At 35.8% G+C, this 17356-nt stretch overlaps 4 protein-coding genes across 4 annotated transcripts; 1 reads left to right on the plus strand and 3 right to left on the minus strand.

The window, feature by feature from the left end:
- Positions 1-1692: 1692 nt before the first annotated feature.
- On the plus strand, positions 1693-2589 carry LOC148931337 (F-box/kelch-repeat protein At3g06240-like). Its single transcript, XM_089063909.1, has one exon. The coding sequence runs from the start codon at positions 1693-1695 to the stop codon at positions 2587-2589; it is 897 nt and encodes a 298-aa protein (XP_088920035.1).
- A 3699-nt stretch (positions 2590-6288) lies between these two features.
- On the minus strand, positions 6289-7743 carry LOC148931338 (uncharacterized). Its single transcript, XM_089063910.1, has 5 exons — positions 7000-7743; positions 6702-6903; positions 6588-6595; positions 6473-6493; positions 6289-6378 (listed from the first exon to the last, which is right to left on the minus strand). The coding sequence occupies exons 1-5, from the start codon at positions 7741-7743 to the stop codon at positions 6289-6291; spliced, it is 1065 nt and encodes a 354-aa protein (XP_088920036.1).
- Positions 7744-10922: 3179 nt separating this feature from the next.
- LOC125208038 (F-box/kelch-repeat protein At3g06240-like) lies at positions 10923-12044 on the minus strand. Its single transcript, XM_048107588.2, has one exon. It carries the CDS (start codon positions 12042-12044, stop codon positions 10923-10925), a length of 1122 nt encoding a protein of 373 aa, XP_047963545.2.
- Positions 12045-13020: 976 nt separating this feature from the next.
- Positions 13021-16959, minus strand: LOC125202575 (Eukaryotic translation initiation factor eIF2A family protein). The gene is made up of 12 exons (XM_048100998.2): positions 16485-16959; positions 16225-16411; positions 15337-15571; positions 15163-15231; positions 14879-14980; positions 14714-14754; positions 14291-14424; positions 13987-14050; positions 13811-13910; positions 13618-13724; positions 13473-13495; positions 13021-13393 (listed from the first exon to the last, which is right to left on the minus strand). The coding sequence occupies exons 1-12, from the start codon at positions 16874-16876 to the stop codon at positions 13303-13305; spliced, it is 1545 nt and encodes a 514-aa protein (XP_047956955.2). The 5' UTR covers positions 16877-16959; the 3' UTR covers positions 13021-13302.
- Positions 16960-17356: the final 397 nt, after the last annotated feature.

Below are 17356 nucleotides of genomic sequence, written 5' to 3' on the forward strand. Positions count from 1 at the left end.
AACGAGATCTCAATTTCATATTTTCCGACGATGTGTTGATTAGTAACTTTTATCAACAAATGCAAAAAAAAAAAAAAAAAAAAAAATCTCAATATAGTGTGTGCGAAAGCTCAATTTAATGTAGGTAAAATATCAATAAAACCGTGTTGATATTTTCTTGTACATGTGTTGATATTCACATGTCATATTACTGATATTTGTAATACACTATATTGATATAATAAAAACACTCACGAAAATTATCATATGATAACCGAAAACTATCATATGATAACATACTGACGATATTACCCTTTTGTTGATATTTTGTCTATATTTATTGATTTTTTTTTAATTCAATCTCGGCATTTGATTTTTGGATCAAAGGGTCCATATTCTGTCTCAATTTGGGATTAAGGTGATAAACTCAGTAGAAAACGACCGATAATTCTATTACATGAATCGAGTTTATTTATTCTAATTCCAACAGTTGTTACATCGAGTGTGCAAACTTCTAAAATATTTGGAATCAATGGCGTCACACCATAGTTTGCAGACAGTTCTCAATATCAAGAGGTATTGCAGGAAAGATGCGAGAATATAAATGATAACAAGGAGGTATACTCTAAAAATTAATGGTGATAAATTTTTCAAGAGATGGGATAATTAGTGACGGCGATAATTAGGGTTAGGGTTAATATTATGGGCCAAGTTTTAGCCCTTACTCTACTTTTATCAAACCAGACTGAATATTTGGGGAATATTTGATCATTGTTCAATTTAGGCATGTCGTGCACAATATCCAAGATTCTAAATTGGTAAAAATATTGTGGTGTAATTAATTGCAATATATTTTAAAGTGTTGTGTTATGCACAATCTTCAAGTTTCTGGATTAAAAGGTGGATTCATCATTCATCATTGTTAAAAGAATTTTCTGGTTTTGCAATACTTTTAAGATTTTGTAAAGATTGTAATTTGTTAGGATATGTTAAATGGTTGAGATGATATAATTTCTGTGTTAATAATAGAAAATTAATTTTTGGATTTTCAGTTTTTTGGATATATTGTAACATTCGGTTTTGTAATTTGGATTTCATGTTTTCAGACTTTTTTGGATATTTATAATATTTCGGTGTTTCGATTCAGATCGGTTTATATAGTTCGACGATTTTGGTTTTTTGGATTAGGTTTTTCTATTAAATTCGGTTGAAATTTTCATTTTCATGAAATTTCAATTTTTCGATTCAGTTCAGTTTGGCAAAAAGCCGAACCGAAAACAAAATACTCACCGGTCACCCCTACTATAAACCATTATGAATTAAAGCTTAAATGGAATAAATGAAACTAAAGTTGGAAAATACTACTCCCTCCATCCAAAAAAAAATAGACCACTTTCTAAAAATGGAAAGTTTATTTCTCATACTTTTCCCACTTTTTCTTCCCTCTCTCATACTTTACTCACTTTTTCTCCCTATCTCTCTTACTTTACCTACATTTTCTCCTCCTCTCTCTTACTTTACCAATTCTACATTAAAACCCGTGCCGAACAACAATAGATCTATTGTTCGTGGACGGAGGAAGTAAACTAATACTGATACGATAAAAATAGAATAAGGGTTAAAATTGAGTTTTATGGCCCATGAGAGTAACCCTAACCCTAATTACCGCCGTTATTTTCCCAAACTCCTCAATTGATCACCATTTTCACCACCATGAAATTTCATCGGTACACTCACAAAGCCGTGAACAACGATGTGGTGTTGGAGATACTCTTGCATCTCCCCGTTCGATCCCTCTTGAGATTCAGAGCTGTCTGCAAATTCTGGTGCGACGCCATCGATTCGCAACGTTTTACAAAATTGCACATTGAGAGAGGTAACAAGGCTAGAGAGGCATGTCTACAACTTGCTTTATTGGGAAATTGTCGAAATTTGAGAGTGTCAATGAAGCTTTTAGACATGAGGAAGTCGTATGACTTGATGACTTATGATGCAAAGGGTTTAAGTAGAGTAGTTGGGGCGGTTAAGGGTCTAATCTGCATACGATGTTGTCAACCTTGGCTACCTCTATCTATGTGCAATCCTTTCTTAGGAAAAATCAAGACTTTACCACTTTCTCCGGCCCTTTTTTCTCACTCATATCAATGTACCATTAGTCAGTATGTCGGAGTTGGATTCGACGATGAAGATTACAAAGTTGTGCAACTGCTGTCGTGTGTAGAGCACGGCCGTCTCCAAGCGAGTCTGTATTCGAGAAGGGCGAATTCTTGGAGGGAGTTGGGTATTGATCAAGAATTGCAGTTGGTTGGTCCGATAAAGTCGTTGGGCAAGAATGACTCTTTTGCGCATTGGGAAGCGCGGATAGGGGATGAGAGGGTTATACTGAGCTTTGATATGAAGAATGAAGTGTTTCGGACAATCACAATGTCGGGTGGAGTACTTGAGTTGTTTTCAGACAAGCCATTGATTCTTGCAGTGTTGGATGAATTTTCGCTATTTTTGTTTGTTTTAGACAATGGAATGTTGAATGTTTTTGAGGCAAGAGGTGAAGGGAGTGAGCTTATATGGAATCATGCATCAACTTATTCTGAAATAATGCCTATTCACTAAAAAGTAGGACCCACAATCCACTAATTTTTTCAACTCACTTTCCATTGCATTGCTTAAAACCTGTGTCGGGTCAAAGTGAGACAAATTTTGGTGGACGGAGGTAGTATCATTTTTGCAAAACAACGGCCAAAAAAAAATCAATCACTTGAGCTGTGACGGAGGGAGTACTTATTCCGGATGTCTCAACTTAGCCAAGTCATTAATTTTTAATATATAAAATAAAATCTTCAATCACTCTTACTTTATTCCATATGTCCGGGTTGATCATTCGAGTCAAACTTTCTGTTTTCTTCGCGCTTTGTGGGAGTAACATGTCCATGTCAAAGTTACGGGGCCAAAATGACCCGCACGGGTCGGATTTTCTGGACAGGACTGTGCAGTGTTTGTAAAACGGTCATAACTTCCTTTACCGGACTCCAATTGAGGTATGCAAAGTACCCACACGAAGCTCTTTTAAAGATATAGAGAATGGTTGTCTATAAGTAGAATTTAGAGGTCATCTTGATAGGCCTATTACTGTTACATTCGTACTTCTTTCCTTAGTCCATTTTGCCTTGAGTGAATTTGTCCCTTTTGGCTCATTTTCACCTATTTTCTTGCACATTTTCAACAAACTTCGTAAAACTAAATAACATCGCATGATAGGCCGAAATATACAATTCGAGCTACAAAACTTGGTGTGTAATAATCATATCAACAAGCCAATCAAACATACGAGTTTATCACATTACTAGTACTAAAGTGATAAACTGAGAATGGACGAGAAAAGTACTAGTATCTAGGTAGCAGGGGAGGGGAGTGATTAATTACTAACCCAACCTTTAATTGATAACTACGACTAATTTAAAACTATAAGATATATAGAGATCTAGTTGTCTATAAATTACCATGTGTAATTTCTATTAATTATTATTTAAATTTAAAAAGATTAGAAAATTACCAAAATTAGGATTTTAGATCAAAATGTCAATCTAGTGTATTAAACATATCAATACGATTCATTGAAAATGTCAAAACAATTTAGCATTGACATTGTATTATATTGACATATTATGATCAGGTATATTGACATAAAACTGTTATTTGAAAAATACGAAAATTTAAAAAAAAAATCAAATTTTGACATCGGAACATATGCAAGTGAGATCTCGTTAGAATCCTTATAAAATTATCTTTAATTTGATAAATTTTGTGTAAAAAAATAATGATCTTGTGCATTGATTTAGTGGAGAACTATTCTGCTGCACAACTTGTGTGAGCGTTCTGTGAGTGGCTTGTCATCCACGTAGGATAGATTCCTAACTTTTAGGGGGTGTTCGGTTGGCAAGATTGTATCCGGGATTAAATTTGTAGCGTGTTTGGTTCATGAGATTCAACCTCATGACTCAATCCTAGATGGATAATCATGGGATAATTAGTCATAGCTAACCCCGCTATGACTAAAATAATTTCACAACTCAATCCTAGATTGTATCTTTGTATTATTTTATCTTGCAAACCGAACACCACCTTAGTTGTTTCAGTTTTGATTTCTAATCTCCAGCCTAGGCATAGATTTATAATCCTTTTTATTTCCTACCATTCTATTTTACCTATTTTCCAAAAAAAACGCATATATTCTGCCGTCCTTCTCCTTTACATGTTTTCTCCATAAATTTAAGAATTTTTGAAGTATGTTTTCTCCCTCTGGATTTTCTCTTTCGTTTTCTCACCGATATTTGCTTGAGCGAGTATAGCAAATTTTATTCAAGTATCAATGGTACTATCATATCACCTAATAGATATGTGGATTTGGAAGAAAGCATAAAATCAAAACATCAAACACTAAAGCATGAGCAAATGACGTATAACAACACCCAAATCCTATTCTAACAAATTTTATTCTAATCACAATAATTGTGCCGAAATACAAATCATTTAGTTCAAACAAAATACGAGTACCTCAATATCCAAGAGTCACAAACTATTTGAAAAGTGCCATGCTCTTTTTTGGTTAAACTGTTGCTACAAATTTTAGATGGCATTTTGCTGTCTAAGTTAAACAGATAAATTATTTATGATTCACTATGGCTTCTAGTAAAATCTTCAAAATTATATACTTGAAGAATTACACAAATACAAATTCCACCCCAATGAATTTCCACCAGAGGAATAAAATTCAAAGAGGAATAAATCGATGCCTACCATGTAGAATAAAGAGAGATACTATAATTAAATAGATTATATATCAAAACAGAAACAACTACAAAATATGAATTTATCCTACGTGGATCACAGCAGCTCATAGTCGCTCGTAAAAGTCGTGCAACAGAACCGTTCTTTGATTTAGTAATCCAATTTTATTTAGTTATAATTAACAATTTAAAAATTAGTTAGAAATATCACACACCCCGTAGTGTATCTGCATTCAACCCTTTAACCTATTGAGCTCAAATTCATGATTTTGATTAAAATAATCAATTCAATAACAATTGTCACGAAGGAGTAACAAACAATTGAAAATAAAAATAAAAATAAAAATATCTTTCGCTTACTGTATTTGAATATATATAATCTCGGAGCGGAAATGTATTTATGAAAATTAAATGTTTGACAAAATCTTTGGTAATGTATTTATGAAAATAAAATCTTTGGTAATGTATTTATGAAAATAAAATCTTTGGTAAATTATATGCATACGGTTTGCTTAAATATATACCATCGAAAGAATATTTGATAGTATAATATTGATCATTATACACCCAAACTTACCATCAATATAAAATCAAAATATACCAAATATAGATATTAACAACCAATCCTTAACTTTCGTGTTTGTTTACAAATTAATCAATCCTTGATCAAAATTATTTGTGGAAATAAATAATATTTGATTGCTGATTTCTAGGCCTATTGCATTATCTTTGATTTAGTTTTTAAATTAAGAAAGTTAAGGATTTCATGGGATTTGAATAAATTAGGGATTGATTGAATAATTGAATTAATTAGAGCAAATTTGGTGGGATTATTGTCTACTGTATTCCAATAGAGGAGTTTGAAGAGATGTATCCAAAGAGATTAAAGCTATTAGGCCGGTGAAAACCGAGCCCTCGGTGAGAGGATTTTTATCTATTTTATTTCCAAGTTCTTTTGGTTCTTGTTTACAAAAGCTTGAGAGTTATTTTCTCTTTATCTTTGAGTTCTTTATCCATTGGTTCTTGCTGCCTTATCACACTGTAACAGAACAATTTTTTTCTGAGATGCAGATTAGTGTTAGTACTATCAAGTGAAGAAGAAGAAGAAGAAATCATGGGGTTCAACTACAATATAAACTTGCCATGTTATGTCCTCCAATTATTTCTCATCATGTTGTCTTGTTTCTATATGTCCTCTGCAGCCTTTGGTATCATAAGAGCAAATGAATCAATCAGATATTTACATGAGATGCAGAGCTCCCAATCCACAGAGTCCTCTACTTAATGTCACTTTTCCTCAGGTGATCAAGGAAGGTGACATTATGATCACCTGCTTTAACTACGCATATGGAAATCGAAGAGCAACAAAGCCGAATTCCAAGTAAATCTTCACAAAAGAATGCAATGTATTTACAACATACGGATGTAAGCGAACACAATGTACATAAGAACCTAAGCTGGTGTATTCAAAAGCTGTGCATCAAAGTGTATTTGAAAGTGTCGGCGGTGCAACAGTTATCTACATCTACTCATTAGCTTGAGTTTTTTCCTGCAAAGCTATCGACTCATCATCGGCTCGATGAAAGTACAGAATCTTCAATGGAACCACAGTTTCCTGAAATATAAACAATCAAATTATAGTATTGGTTAGCATCAATGCCATATTTGACAACATAGTTGTGCACAAATAAAACTACCAATTGTATCACCTCACAACATAGATCACGTAGCTGAGTATAGAAATGTAAGCCCAGTGAGCAGTTATCCAATTTTTCAGGACTTCCCATCCAACCACTCTGACCATTAATCACTTTGTTCCGATACATGGATACCTAGAATGAAAACAGAAGAAACATTTAGCAATAGTAAAGAAAAAAACCTTGCCAAAAAGAATGCAAAGAATTTGAAGAAAAGATATGATTGTGAAGGTTCAAATACAGAAACTAAGTTGTAGGAAAGAATGAACTTCATCGAACAAGGGATGCGTCCTCTCGGGGTCAGTGAAATCAATAGGTATACCCGAAAACGAATACTTTTCCTTATCCTTGGATTTGGTCTCATTCTCAGTCAGTCTCAATTTTTCAACCTCCAAGATGAGTATCCACTGAATGAGACAGGATACATGATATTGATGGAATGCCTGCATACAAATGGAGATGAAGTATTAATTTGGAGAAATATCAAATACTACCAGAATAAAAGTTAATGAAAAGGAGAGGTTGAGATGATGTCCAACCCCAGAATAATTTCTAGTACTGCATAGAAGCTTTTCAAACTTTCCAGTCTTCGTATTTAACAGAGCAGCTACATCTTTGTTTGGCGACATCCCATATTTGCATATAGCACATATCTTCTTAGAGCCGATATCGGTGCAAGAAAAGGTGACAACAGCAAATTCATGAATAGGCACTTCCTCAGTGTGGGAATCAACATTCCCTAGCCATTCACACCATATTCTACTAGCTTTAACGGAGACTCCATCCTTCTCCAACAACCTGGCACCAATCTTTCCAACTCCAATATATTTCCCACCAGTTTTATCACTAGATTTAACCTTTGCAAGGCTGTCTGCAGCAGTGTTATGTGTCTCTAGCAACTTGCCTTTCCCTTTGTCCGAAGCAGGTAAACTCTTACTTTGCTCCTCCTTCTTATGATCATGGAAGAAAAGCATACCATCATTGAACGGCCACGGACTTGGTCTGAGCAGTGTACGGCGTGCAGTGAGTGCATAAGCACAGTGTCTAGGTTCCTCAATGTGCTCAAAAAAGCGCTCTTCATCACAGCAATGCTCACGGCACACAGCACAGAAGAAGATAAACCTATTGCTGCCCCATACGGATTTCTCTTCCCTGATATCCACATACGGATGCCCATCGCTATGAGCATAACGCACAACTTCTTCCATTCTAGCAATGTCTTCCTCAGACTGTTTCTTCAATATCAGATCAATCTCTTCTTTCGTAAGCGGATCTAAATCCATCTCCCCCAATCAAAATCTTCAAGAAACATATGCTGCCTCAAAACCTAAAACCCCAATTCTATGATTTAACTCATCCCATAAACTTAAAGAACGCATGATTTAGCAGATAGTGAAAACCAAGAAATTCAATTAGCAGACAAGAATCCAAGTTTAAGCTAAAAAAACACGACCATAAATGAAAATTATCAGTTAAATAAAGCATGATTTCAGATAGTGAAAACCAAGAAATTCGATTATAAAAGCAATAAATGATACTAGTGACAAGAATCCAAGTTTCAGCTCCATAAATGACAATTGGCAGTTCAAGAAATCATGATTAGGAAAACCTAAAATCCCAACCGTCGCAATTAAAGAGGTGAAATCAATAACTATAAAAGCTAAAAAAACAGAAAGATAACGAAATCGTAAGCTGGATTACAAACCGTCTAGCTACTCTTCCTCCTCCAATCGCACAGCGATTTCTTCCAAAATTGAGCAAAATCGAAAACGGCAGAGTATGGAGGGAAGTTTCGCACAGAATAACGCGATCAGAGAGTGGCTAATATTGAATGTGTTTCCAGTAAGAGAGAGAGAGAGAGAGTTTACGTCATTTTCTTGGCGGTTACAGGGAGGGAGGGAAGGGGACGATTCAAATTGGGGGAAGATAATTAACAAACATTTAAAATACAAAATCGCCTGTTAAACCGGTTTTTCTTTAAACCGGTTTTCTTGTCAACTTATTTCTTTACTTTCTTACCCTTTTCTTCATTTTGTAAACATTCCATTATTTAGCTAAGTCAAAAATATGAAATTACTTAGAACTTTTAAACTTATTATTATTATGATGATTAGATGATAATATTGAGAAATTAATTATATATACATTTAGCTATTTTTAAATTTTAGAATTTAAAGAGTAATTTAGTAATAAAATATTAATTAGATATGAATGACTAATATTATTCCATTGAATGATAACTCTTAGGGTCCGTTTGGTACACGGAATTGGAATTGAATTGGAATTGGAATTCTATGGAATTGAATTGAAAGGAATTGAATTGGAATTCAATTCCAAATCCTTTGTTTGGCAAAATGAAATAATTGATATGGAATTGAATTCAAAAAATTGAATGTGAGTGTGTGTGTGTGTGTGTGTGAATGTGTGTGTTGTGCACTGTGTGTGAGTGTGTGTGCGTGTGTTGTGTGTGTGTGTGTGTTTGAATCGTGTTGTGTGCAGTGTGTGTGTGAGAATGTGTGTTGTGTGCGTGTGCTGTGTGTGTGTGTTTGAATCGTGTTGTGTGTAGTGTGTGTGTGAGAATGTGTGTTGTGTGTGTGTGTGCGTGTGTTTGAATCGTGCTGTGTGTGTGTGTGAATGTGTATGCTGTTTGTGTGTGTTTTTGCTGTGTGTGTGTGTGAATGTGTGTGTGCAGTGTGTGTGTGTTTTGCTGTGTGTGTGTGTGTGCAGTGTGTGTGTGTGTGTGTGTGCTGTGTGTGTGCGTTTTTGCTGTGTGTGTATGTGCAGTGTGTGTGTGTGATTGTGTGTATGCAATGTGTGTAAGAATTATGCATTGTGTGTGTAGTTTAATAAATATTTGGAATTCCACTACTTCTGATATAGAATTCAAATTGTAGAATTGGAAGATTTGGAATTGTAATTCAATTCCAAATCCAAAAATTTTTATGATACCAAACACTAGATTTGGATTGAAGGCTTTAATTCCAATTCCACACCTCCAATTCCGTGTACCAAACACAGCCTTAGAAATTAAATAGTATATACACATACAGTCGTTTTATACGCGCAACACTTATTTACGCATAAATTCAATTTACAGTTGCAGGTAAAGAAGTAGTGTACTAGTTTTGTTTTTATATTTGAGTTATATATAAAAATTAGTCACTTTATATTTTTATTAAATTTCTTTGATTAATTAAGTAAAACTGACTTTTCACTAATAATATCACAACTATTTTTACTCCCTCTGTGTCTATACATAAAAATAGTTTCATTATTCTATTTTGATATTTCCTCCAAAACTAGTTCAATACCAAAAATAGAAAAATTTTCTTAATTTATTTTTTTTCCTTTCTTTCTTAATTTTTTCTTTTTTCCTCTCATATTTTATATAATACTTTTTCTTTTTCTCTCTCATATTTTATACTACCTCTATCCCTGAAAATTTGATACAGTTTACTATTTCGGTCCGTTACTAAAAATTTGATACACTTCGTTTTTACCATTTTTGGTAGTGGACCTCATATTCCACTAATTCATTCATACTCACATTTTATTATAAAACTAATACTTTAAAAGTAGGACCCACATCCCACAACTTTTTCAACTTAGGGTATCTCCAATGGCGCCCTTCCCACTCGCCCGTCGGGGACGGGCGACCTGACGGGCGCCATAGTGGGCGGGAAGGGCGCCCACGCCCGTCCCGAGTGCCCCTGCGATGGGCTCGCCCCTCAGCTCGACGTCCTATCTGACGGGCGCCACTGTGGCGTGGGTAGGACGTCCCACCGATTTTTTTTTTTTTTTTTAAATTCTATAAATACGGCTCGTGTCGAAATTTTAATTCCGTAAATTTTAATTTTAATTGTGAATTTATTAATTTTATTGCGGGAAGTCCTAGTGGGAAGTCCTAGTGCAGTGGGAAGGGCTAGTGATGTGGCAGTGGAATGGGAAGGGCTAGTGCTGACGTGGCATGGGAAGGGCTAGTGGAGGATCTACTTGTCTGACTTTTCCGGTTTTCTTTCTTTGTCGTCCCAGAATCTTTCCGATGTCCTTTCAGGTTTCTTTCTTTTTCGTCTTATCATTGTCGGTAGTTCTTTATCGGTTTTCTATATATTAAGAAATGTTAAGAACACTGGATGAAAAAAGTTAGTTGAATATGGGTCTCAATTCTATATATTAGTTTTAAATAAAATGTGAGTGGAATGAGTTAGTGGAATGGAAGACCCTATTATCATTTATGATAAAAAAGTGAACCGGGACTCATATTTGAGGACGGACTAAAATGGAAAAAAGGGAATCAATTCATGGACAGAGTGAGTATTTTAATATAGTATCACAACTTAGAAACAAAAATTAATGAAAATATAAATAAAATTCAATAAAGAGCAAACAAGCCTAAAACTTCTAAAACTTTGTATAGATGATCAAATAGATTGTGCATGGATTGAATGTAGTTAAACTAATTTTAAGGGGAAATGAAGCTCCCTTCATACTCAACGAAAGCCAAAATCTCCGGAAGCAAACGTGCGATGAATTCCCGAGCACGACAATCATACAAAAGTAACGAAACCCTATTTCCCAAACGTAACAACCTCCAAACCGCACAATCAAACTTCTTCAACACCGCAAAATCATCGCCCCTCCAAAGAGGCATATCCCGTATTACAGCTAGTTCCATATTCGTCACAAGATTCGTCACAAGAGTCCATATAAGCTCGTTCCCTTCAACTCTCGACTCATAAACCTTCAGCACATCAATGCACGAAACGAATAAAAAAAACGAGCAGTCATCCTTTGTAAGAAAACCAAGTTTGGAACCCCTCATAAGCCCTTGGCTCGATATTTTGAATGTCCGAAACACTTCATTCTTCATATCAAAGCTCAGTACGACAGTCGATGGGTCTCCCCTCCGCCACCCTAGCCAGTACGCAGAGGAGCCATTCCTGCACGACGACTTCATGAAGGAATACGTGGACAGTTCTTGATCAAGAGCCAACTCTCTCCAAGAATCCGTCCTTCTCGAATATAGGTAGGCTTGGACACAACCATGGTCTTGGATGCAAGATAGCAGCTGCACCACTTTGTAATCTTCGTCGAAACCAATTCCAACCTGTTGGTAACGCATGAACCGTCCACACAAGTGGCAAGGATGGTGGGGAGAAAGTGGTAGAATCTTCAATTGACCTAGAAAAGGATTGCATACGACTATGGATGAAATATGTATATCTGATATGCATATTAGACCCTTAACCGCCCCGGCTACCTCCAAACACCTATTCGGATCCTCCATTATCCTATGATTTTCTAGGTCGAAAGACGGAAGGTCAAACGATATTAAAAACCCGTTGTATGTAAGCTCTGTTGATAGCTTCAACTCTCCTCTATTTTCAACACAAGCAAATTGTATGTACACTGCATCATCAGCTTTGTCGTTGTCGTTATTGTTGTTGATACGTAGCTCAGTGTGCAGCTCTCGAAAACGTGTAGAATCGATGACATCACGCCAAAATTTGCAGACAGCTCTGAATTTCAAGAGGGTTCGAACGGGAAGATGCAAGAGGATCTCTGTCACCACATCGTTGTTCATTGTTGTGTATGAATATTGGATGAAATTGTTGGAATTATGGTTCTTTTTATAGCCGGTGACAATGTATTAAGAGATATTTATATGGTTAGGGTTAGGGATGTATGGGTATTTTTTTCTATTTTTTTTATTTTTGTTTAGTTTACTATGGATGTTGATGCTTAAATTTGGTAAAGTTTTTTTGGTAATGTAATTTGGTAATTTTTTAAGATACGTTGAATGTAAGTTTGGTATATAATGATGATGTATCAAATAGATGGTATATATCCCAGCAATACGTGTGCGTATAATTTGACCAAGATTTTGTCAAAGATTTTATTTTCATAAATACATTACCATAGATTTGGTCAAATATTTAATTTTCATAAATACATTACCGTGGATTATAATAAATGAAATATAGGGACAATTGTTTAATATTACACTACAGTATAGACGAAAGATCTTTTTATTTTTATTTTCAATTGTTTGTTACTCCTTATAATAAATCTAGTGACAATTGTTATTGAATTATTATATTAATCAAAATCATGAATTTGAGCTCCATGGGTTAAAGGGTTAGTTTTTTCCCCCCCACTCTTTGGGGCATTTATCAGAATATGTGCAAATATCATTTTATACTCATTATTTTTCATTTTTTGAATAAATATTTATGAAAATTAATTATGGCCATCAGAATATCAATGTGCATGGCGACTGAAATTTACACGTTGATTGAGTAATCGATGTTTAATTTCGACTATCACATTGATATTTCGATCCGTAAGATTTTTTATGGATGTTTACTAAATGATGTGGCATTTTCTGTTAAAAGTCATAAATGATAGTAATACAAAATTAACCATTTAATCTATACATTAAATAGAATTGATTATAATTACTAAACACCTCTTATTTTATTTTGTCTTCTATTTCATTTTATCTTCGTTTAACACTATTTATTCTTCATTCCCAAAAAACACCATAAATAAGTAGGGACTAAGGGAGTAAAATAGATCAAACTAATCATTCTTGTGCTCATCAAATGTTGTGTAATATTCACTGACAATTTGTGTAAATTACCAACCATAAATTTCTGTCAAAATTGAACATGAAAATAAAATATATTCATACATTGGCAGCATTCTTCTCACTATCAGTCAAGTTTAATAATTTATCAAAACTTTCATAATCATCCTCGTTGGCCAAAACTTTCATAATCATCCTCGTTGCAAATGGCCATAGCTCCACAACCCTTGAAAATGGCCCTCGGACGACTCAGTCAAGTTCCACCGGAGCTGGCTTCCGCAGCCTTTTTCTCCCTCTGCTTTTCCCTCTTCTTCTTGTTTTTCAGCGCGTTCTTGCTCAGTTCTCTGTAATCGACACACGGAGAGAAGATCAGAAGCAAATATAGTTAAAACGTTCAAGCAAAAGAAACATCGAAACACTTACCCAGTAGGACTTTCTCCGAATAGCTGCATGCACAAAATAAATAACGAATCAGTACATGTATATATAATCGAGAAAAACGAAATAAACAAAAACTAGATTGTGAGCAGACTTGTCTGAATCAGTTTGGCAATTTTTTCAGATTTACCTCTGCCTGAACTGCAGCTGCTGCTTTAGCACTAGGCGGGCGATAGGCAGCGGGCTTTTGTGGAATAGCTGGTTTTGAGATGGGCTGCGCAGATTTCGAGCCTTGTCCTGACATATTAATCTCATTTTAGTATCTCTTACGGTAATAATACATCGGGTAGTGTTTTGTGGGAGGGCAAGCAAAAAAGATGGACCTTGTTTCGTGGTTGTATCTTCCAATTTCAGTGAGCCGACAGACTTCACAACTTCTTCAATATCAGCAAACTTATCGGGTGACTGTGGTTTCCAGTCTACCTGCATCGATGAAGAAAAGCCAGCTAAGAAAAAAGAACATAATTCCAACGAAGGACAGAAAGTCAGAGGTATTGACCTGAAACAACTTGTCGTACATCCTCTTGAATAACAACGAACCTTTGTGGTCGAAGATTTTGATCCTTTGGAAACAGAGGAAATACAGTCGTCAAATAATTTCATTAACTAGGCCACCAAGTGCTAGTAAATAATGATGCAAAGACGTTTAGCAACTCGAGATAAAATTAACTAACTTCAAGATGGGAAAAATGCATAACACCAAAAAGAGTGCGCAAAACATTTTGTTCTATAAAACTGTTACTATCGATATATCAGAAGTAGTTCGATTTTTCTAGAAATAAAATAAAGATAAAAGTCCATACCCGTTGTCAACCTGCAGCCTTGGGGCTGTTGTTGCAGTCATAAAATAACGTCCGTCTGGGGACCACTCACTTGACACTGATAATTCAGCTCTTGTAGCTCCCAGTTGCTTCTTTTCCGTATAATCCCAAAATGCCTAAACAGAACACAAAAACTAACCTAAGCACTCATCAAAACACTACACCAAGTGCAGTGACAAACAAGAAAAGAGAAGTAAATCAAACGAATTCAACATGGAAAAGATACTGCTCAATGAGCTTTAAAAGATGACGGAAATATGGAATTTCAAGGTTAACATTAATAGACTAGTATAATGAAGGGCAACGACGCTACATCCACAAATAGAGCTCAGAAATCTCCCTCCGGACCAGCTAAAGATATTTAAGAACTTAGAAGTAATCAGTGATTGATTTAGAAGGATGTACCATGTCACCGGGCAAGTTACCGAATCCTGCCAAACATATAACTATACGGTAGTTTTAAGGATACAAATGAACATAAGAAACTATTTACGAAATGAAGAGAGAAAAGACGATGTGAGAGGGGAGCAGAGACAGAGCTAATGAAATGAAGCATGGAATAAAGGATACATTTTCCTTTCGGATTCCATCTAATAGTATTGTATGGGCCGGTCCCAAGCTCTAGCAGGGGTTTGCACTTAGTGTCAAATATTGTTGCCATTGCGGGCATAACTGAACTGTGTCAAGGAACAAAAAGAAACAAACAGAACTAGAATCGATAACACAACATAGAGCTATTAAATCTTAAATAAATTTTAGGCATGCAATGATTTTCTTTACAAAAAAAATTTATAAACAGCTGCTCTAACTAGAGATATCGATTATCAGCTATGTGAGGAAGAAACCAAGGATACATCCATAAACAGCTGCAAATTCTTTACCAGAGGACGACCACTGAACATCGTGTACGGGCCCTTCTTTACCTGCCAAAGTACTCGGGATCAGTTCCCATTAACTATTAGTGTCCATTTATAATCAAACACGAAGCATGTTAGCCAACTGGTTAAAAAAGGGAAGATGACACGTACGGAGTGACACTAATCCCTCGTAAATTCCATCTGTAGTCAGATAATTTAGCTTGGTCTCCCCATAATAACTTTGATTCGTTTTATCAACATCTGACTGCACGACAACCAAGAGTCCCTTGGAACCGAGGTTCCAATGCAATTGCACTGAGGAACACCTAAAGAAACTTTTCCGCGCAACAGGCTGACTCTGTGACTCCTTCGCACAAGAAAATATTTGAACATTGGCCGGCATCCCCTACAGAGACGAACGAGATAAGATTTACACTTAGGTGCATACGTGCAAAAAAGGACAAATTTTCAGTTTATCATCTCAAGACAAGAATAACCAAATATCCCAAAACCCTCAAATCAAAATGCGTACATAACCTAAAACTGCAATTTCCCTTTTTGCTGTGCTTAAAGATAATTCAAAATTGGTTTAATTACTTATCACTACACAAATTTTGATTTTTAAAAATTCTATTTTTTCGTCAAGAAAATACACAAACTTCAATCTTTTGGACTGCCCAGATGTAAATACACAAACTTAATCCTACGAGGAAGCTAAAACTGAATTACATGGCATTTTAGTCGATAACTGAACCTCTAAGTTTCGTATACACAAAAGACATTGTTTTACTCATCGTTTCCACGAACACTTGCAAGCAGTTCAGAAAAAAAAAAAATTAAGCTTCTTGCAGGCAATTACAAACTTCAAAATTCCACAAAACTAGACACTCAAGAACAGATGACAAGTAAAAAATCAACTTATTCAATCACATTGAAGAAACCATCGACATAAACAAAGGCGCAAGGAAAATATTACAACAAAAAAGAATCTATTGGTATAACTTGCAGTATGAATTCAATAACTTCAATTATAACAAAAGCATTAGAGCACTAAGCAACCTTCGATTCAGGAACGAATACGGCCACATACGAGCCAGGGCTCTTCGAGAGCTCAAATGCAGCAATCCCCTGCACTTTAAGCCGATGAACAACCCCTTTCGAGAAATCCTTAGCATCGAAAAACTGCACTTCATTCGTCGCCAAACGACACGCCACAGCTTCATCGGAGCTAAATCGAATCGACGGCCTAACAAAACAGCACGAAGCATCAATCACATCACTCAAATCAGCTCAAAAACCAAATTCACTCAAAAAATTACCATGTCGCCTTCGCCATATTCTTCTGAAACACCTGATAAACCGATTCCCCCGTCTCCGTCTTCCACAGCACCACATTCTTCACCTGCGGCGCGGAGGATTTCTGAAATGTCTGCAAATAAGTGCCGCACGGCGATATGCTGGCCGCGAGGAGATTGGGGACTTGGAAAGCCCTAATTTCCGCCAAATTGCTGGCGTCGTAGATGGTAATTAGGGAATCGGAGCGAACAGCCATGAGCTTCGATCCATCTTCGCTGAATTTGGTGGAGGTGCAGGGGATTTTGTCGAGCTTGATTTGGGGCTCCCCGTTGCTGACTGGGGGGCCGCTCCAGATAGTAAAACCCCCTGGATCTCTCACTAAGATGTCCAGGGATGGAGGATTTGCAACCGCCATTGGTGACTGTGAGAGCTTCTATGCGATTTAGGGTTTATCAGCTCTGCTTCAAGACTCGATTTTGGGTGTTTTGGTCTTGAGAGGTCAAACTAAACTCAGTTGGTAAAAGAAATTAATAGAAATAAACATTATTAATTTTTCTCTAAATATCTTAAACTTGTTAATCTTGTATTGTACTACTCCCTCCGTCCCGCTTAAGATGACACGTTTTCCTTTTTAGTTTGTCCCAACCAAGATGACACATTTCCTTATTTGGAAACTTTCTCTCTCCAATTAATACACTCAACCACTTTTTCTCACCCCTATTAAAATATTCACCTTTCTTTCTCTCTCTATTTTAATACTTCCACCCACCTTTTCTCTCTCCAATTAAACACATTAACCAATTATTCCTAAAACCCCGTGCCGGCTAAGGAATGTGTCATCTTAGCCGGGACGGAGGGAGTAGTATGATTGTATCCCACTTTATTTAATTAGAGC

This window comes from Salvia hispanica, chromosome 2 (genome assembly GCF_029641045.1).
Source record: "Salvia hispanica isolate PSC_SH4W2 chromosome 2, Shi_PSC_v1, whole genome shotgun sequence".
Taxonomy (NCBI): Eukaryota; Viridiplantae; Streptophyta; class Magnoliopsida; order Lamiales; family Lamiaceae; genus Salvia; species Salvia hispanica.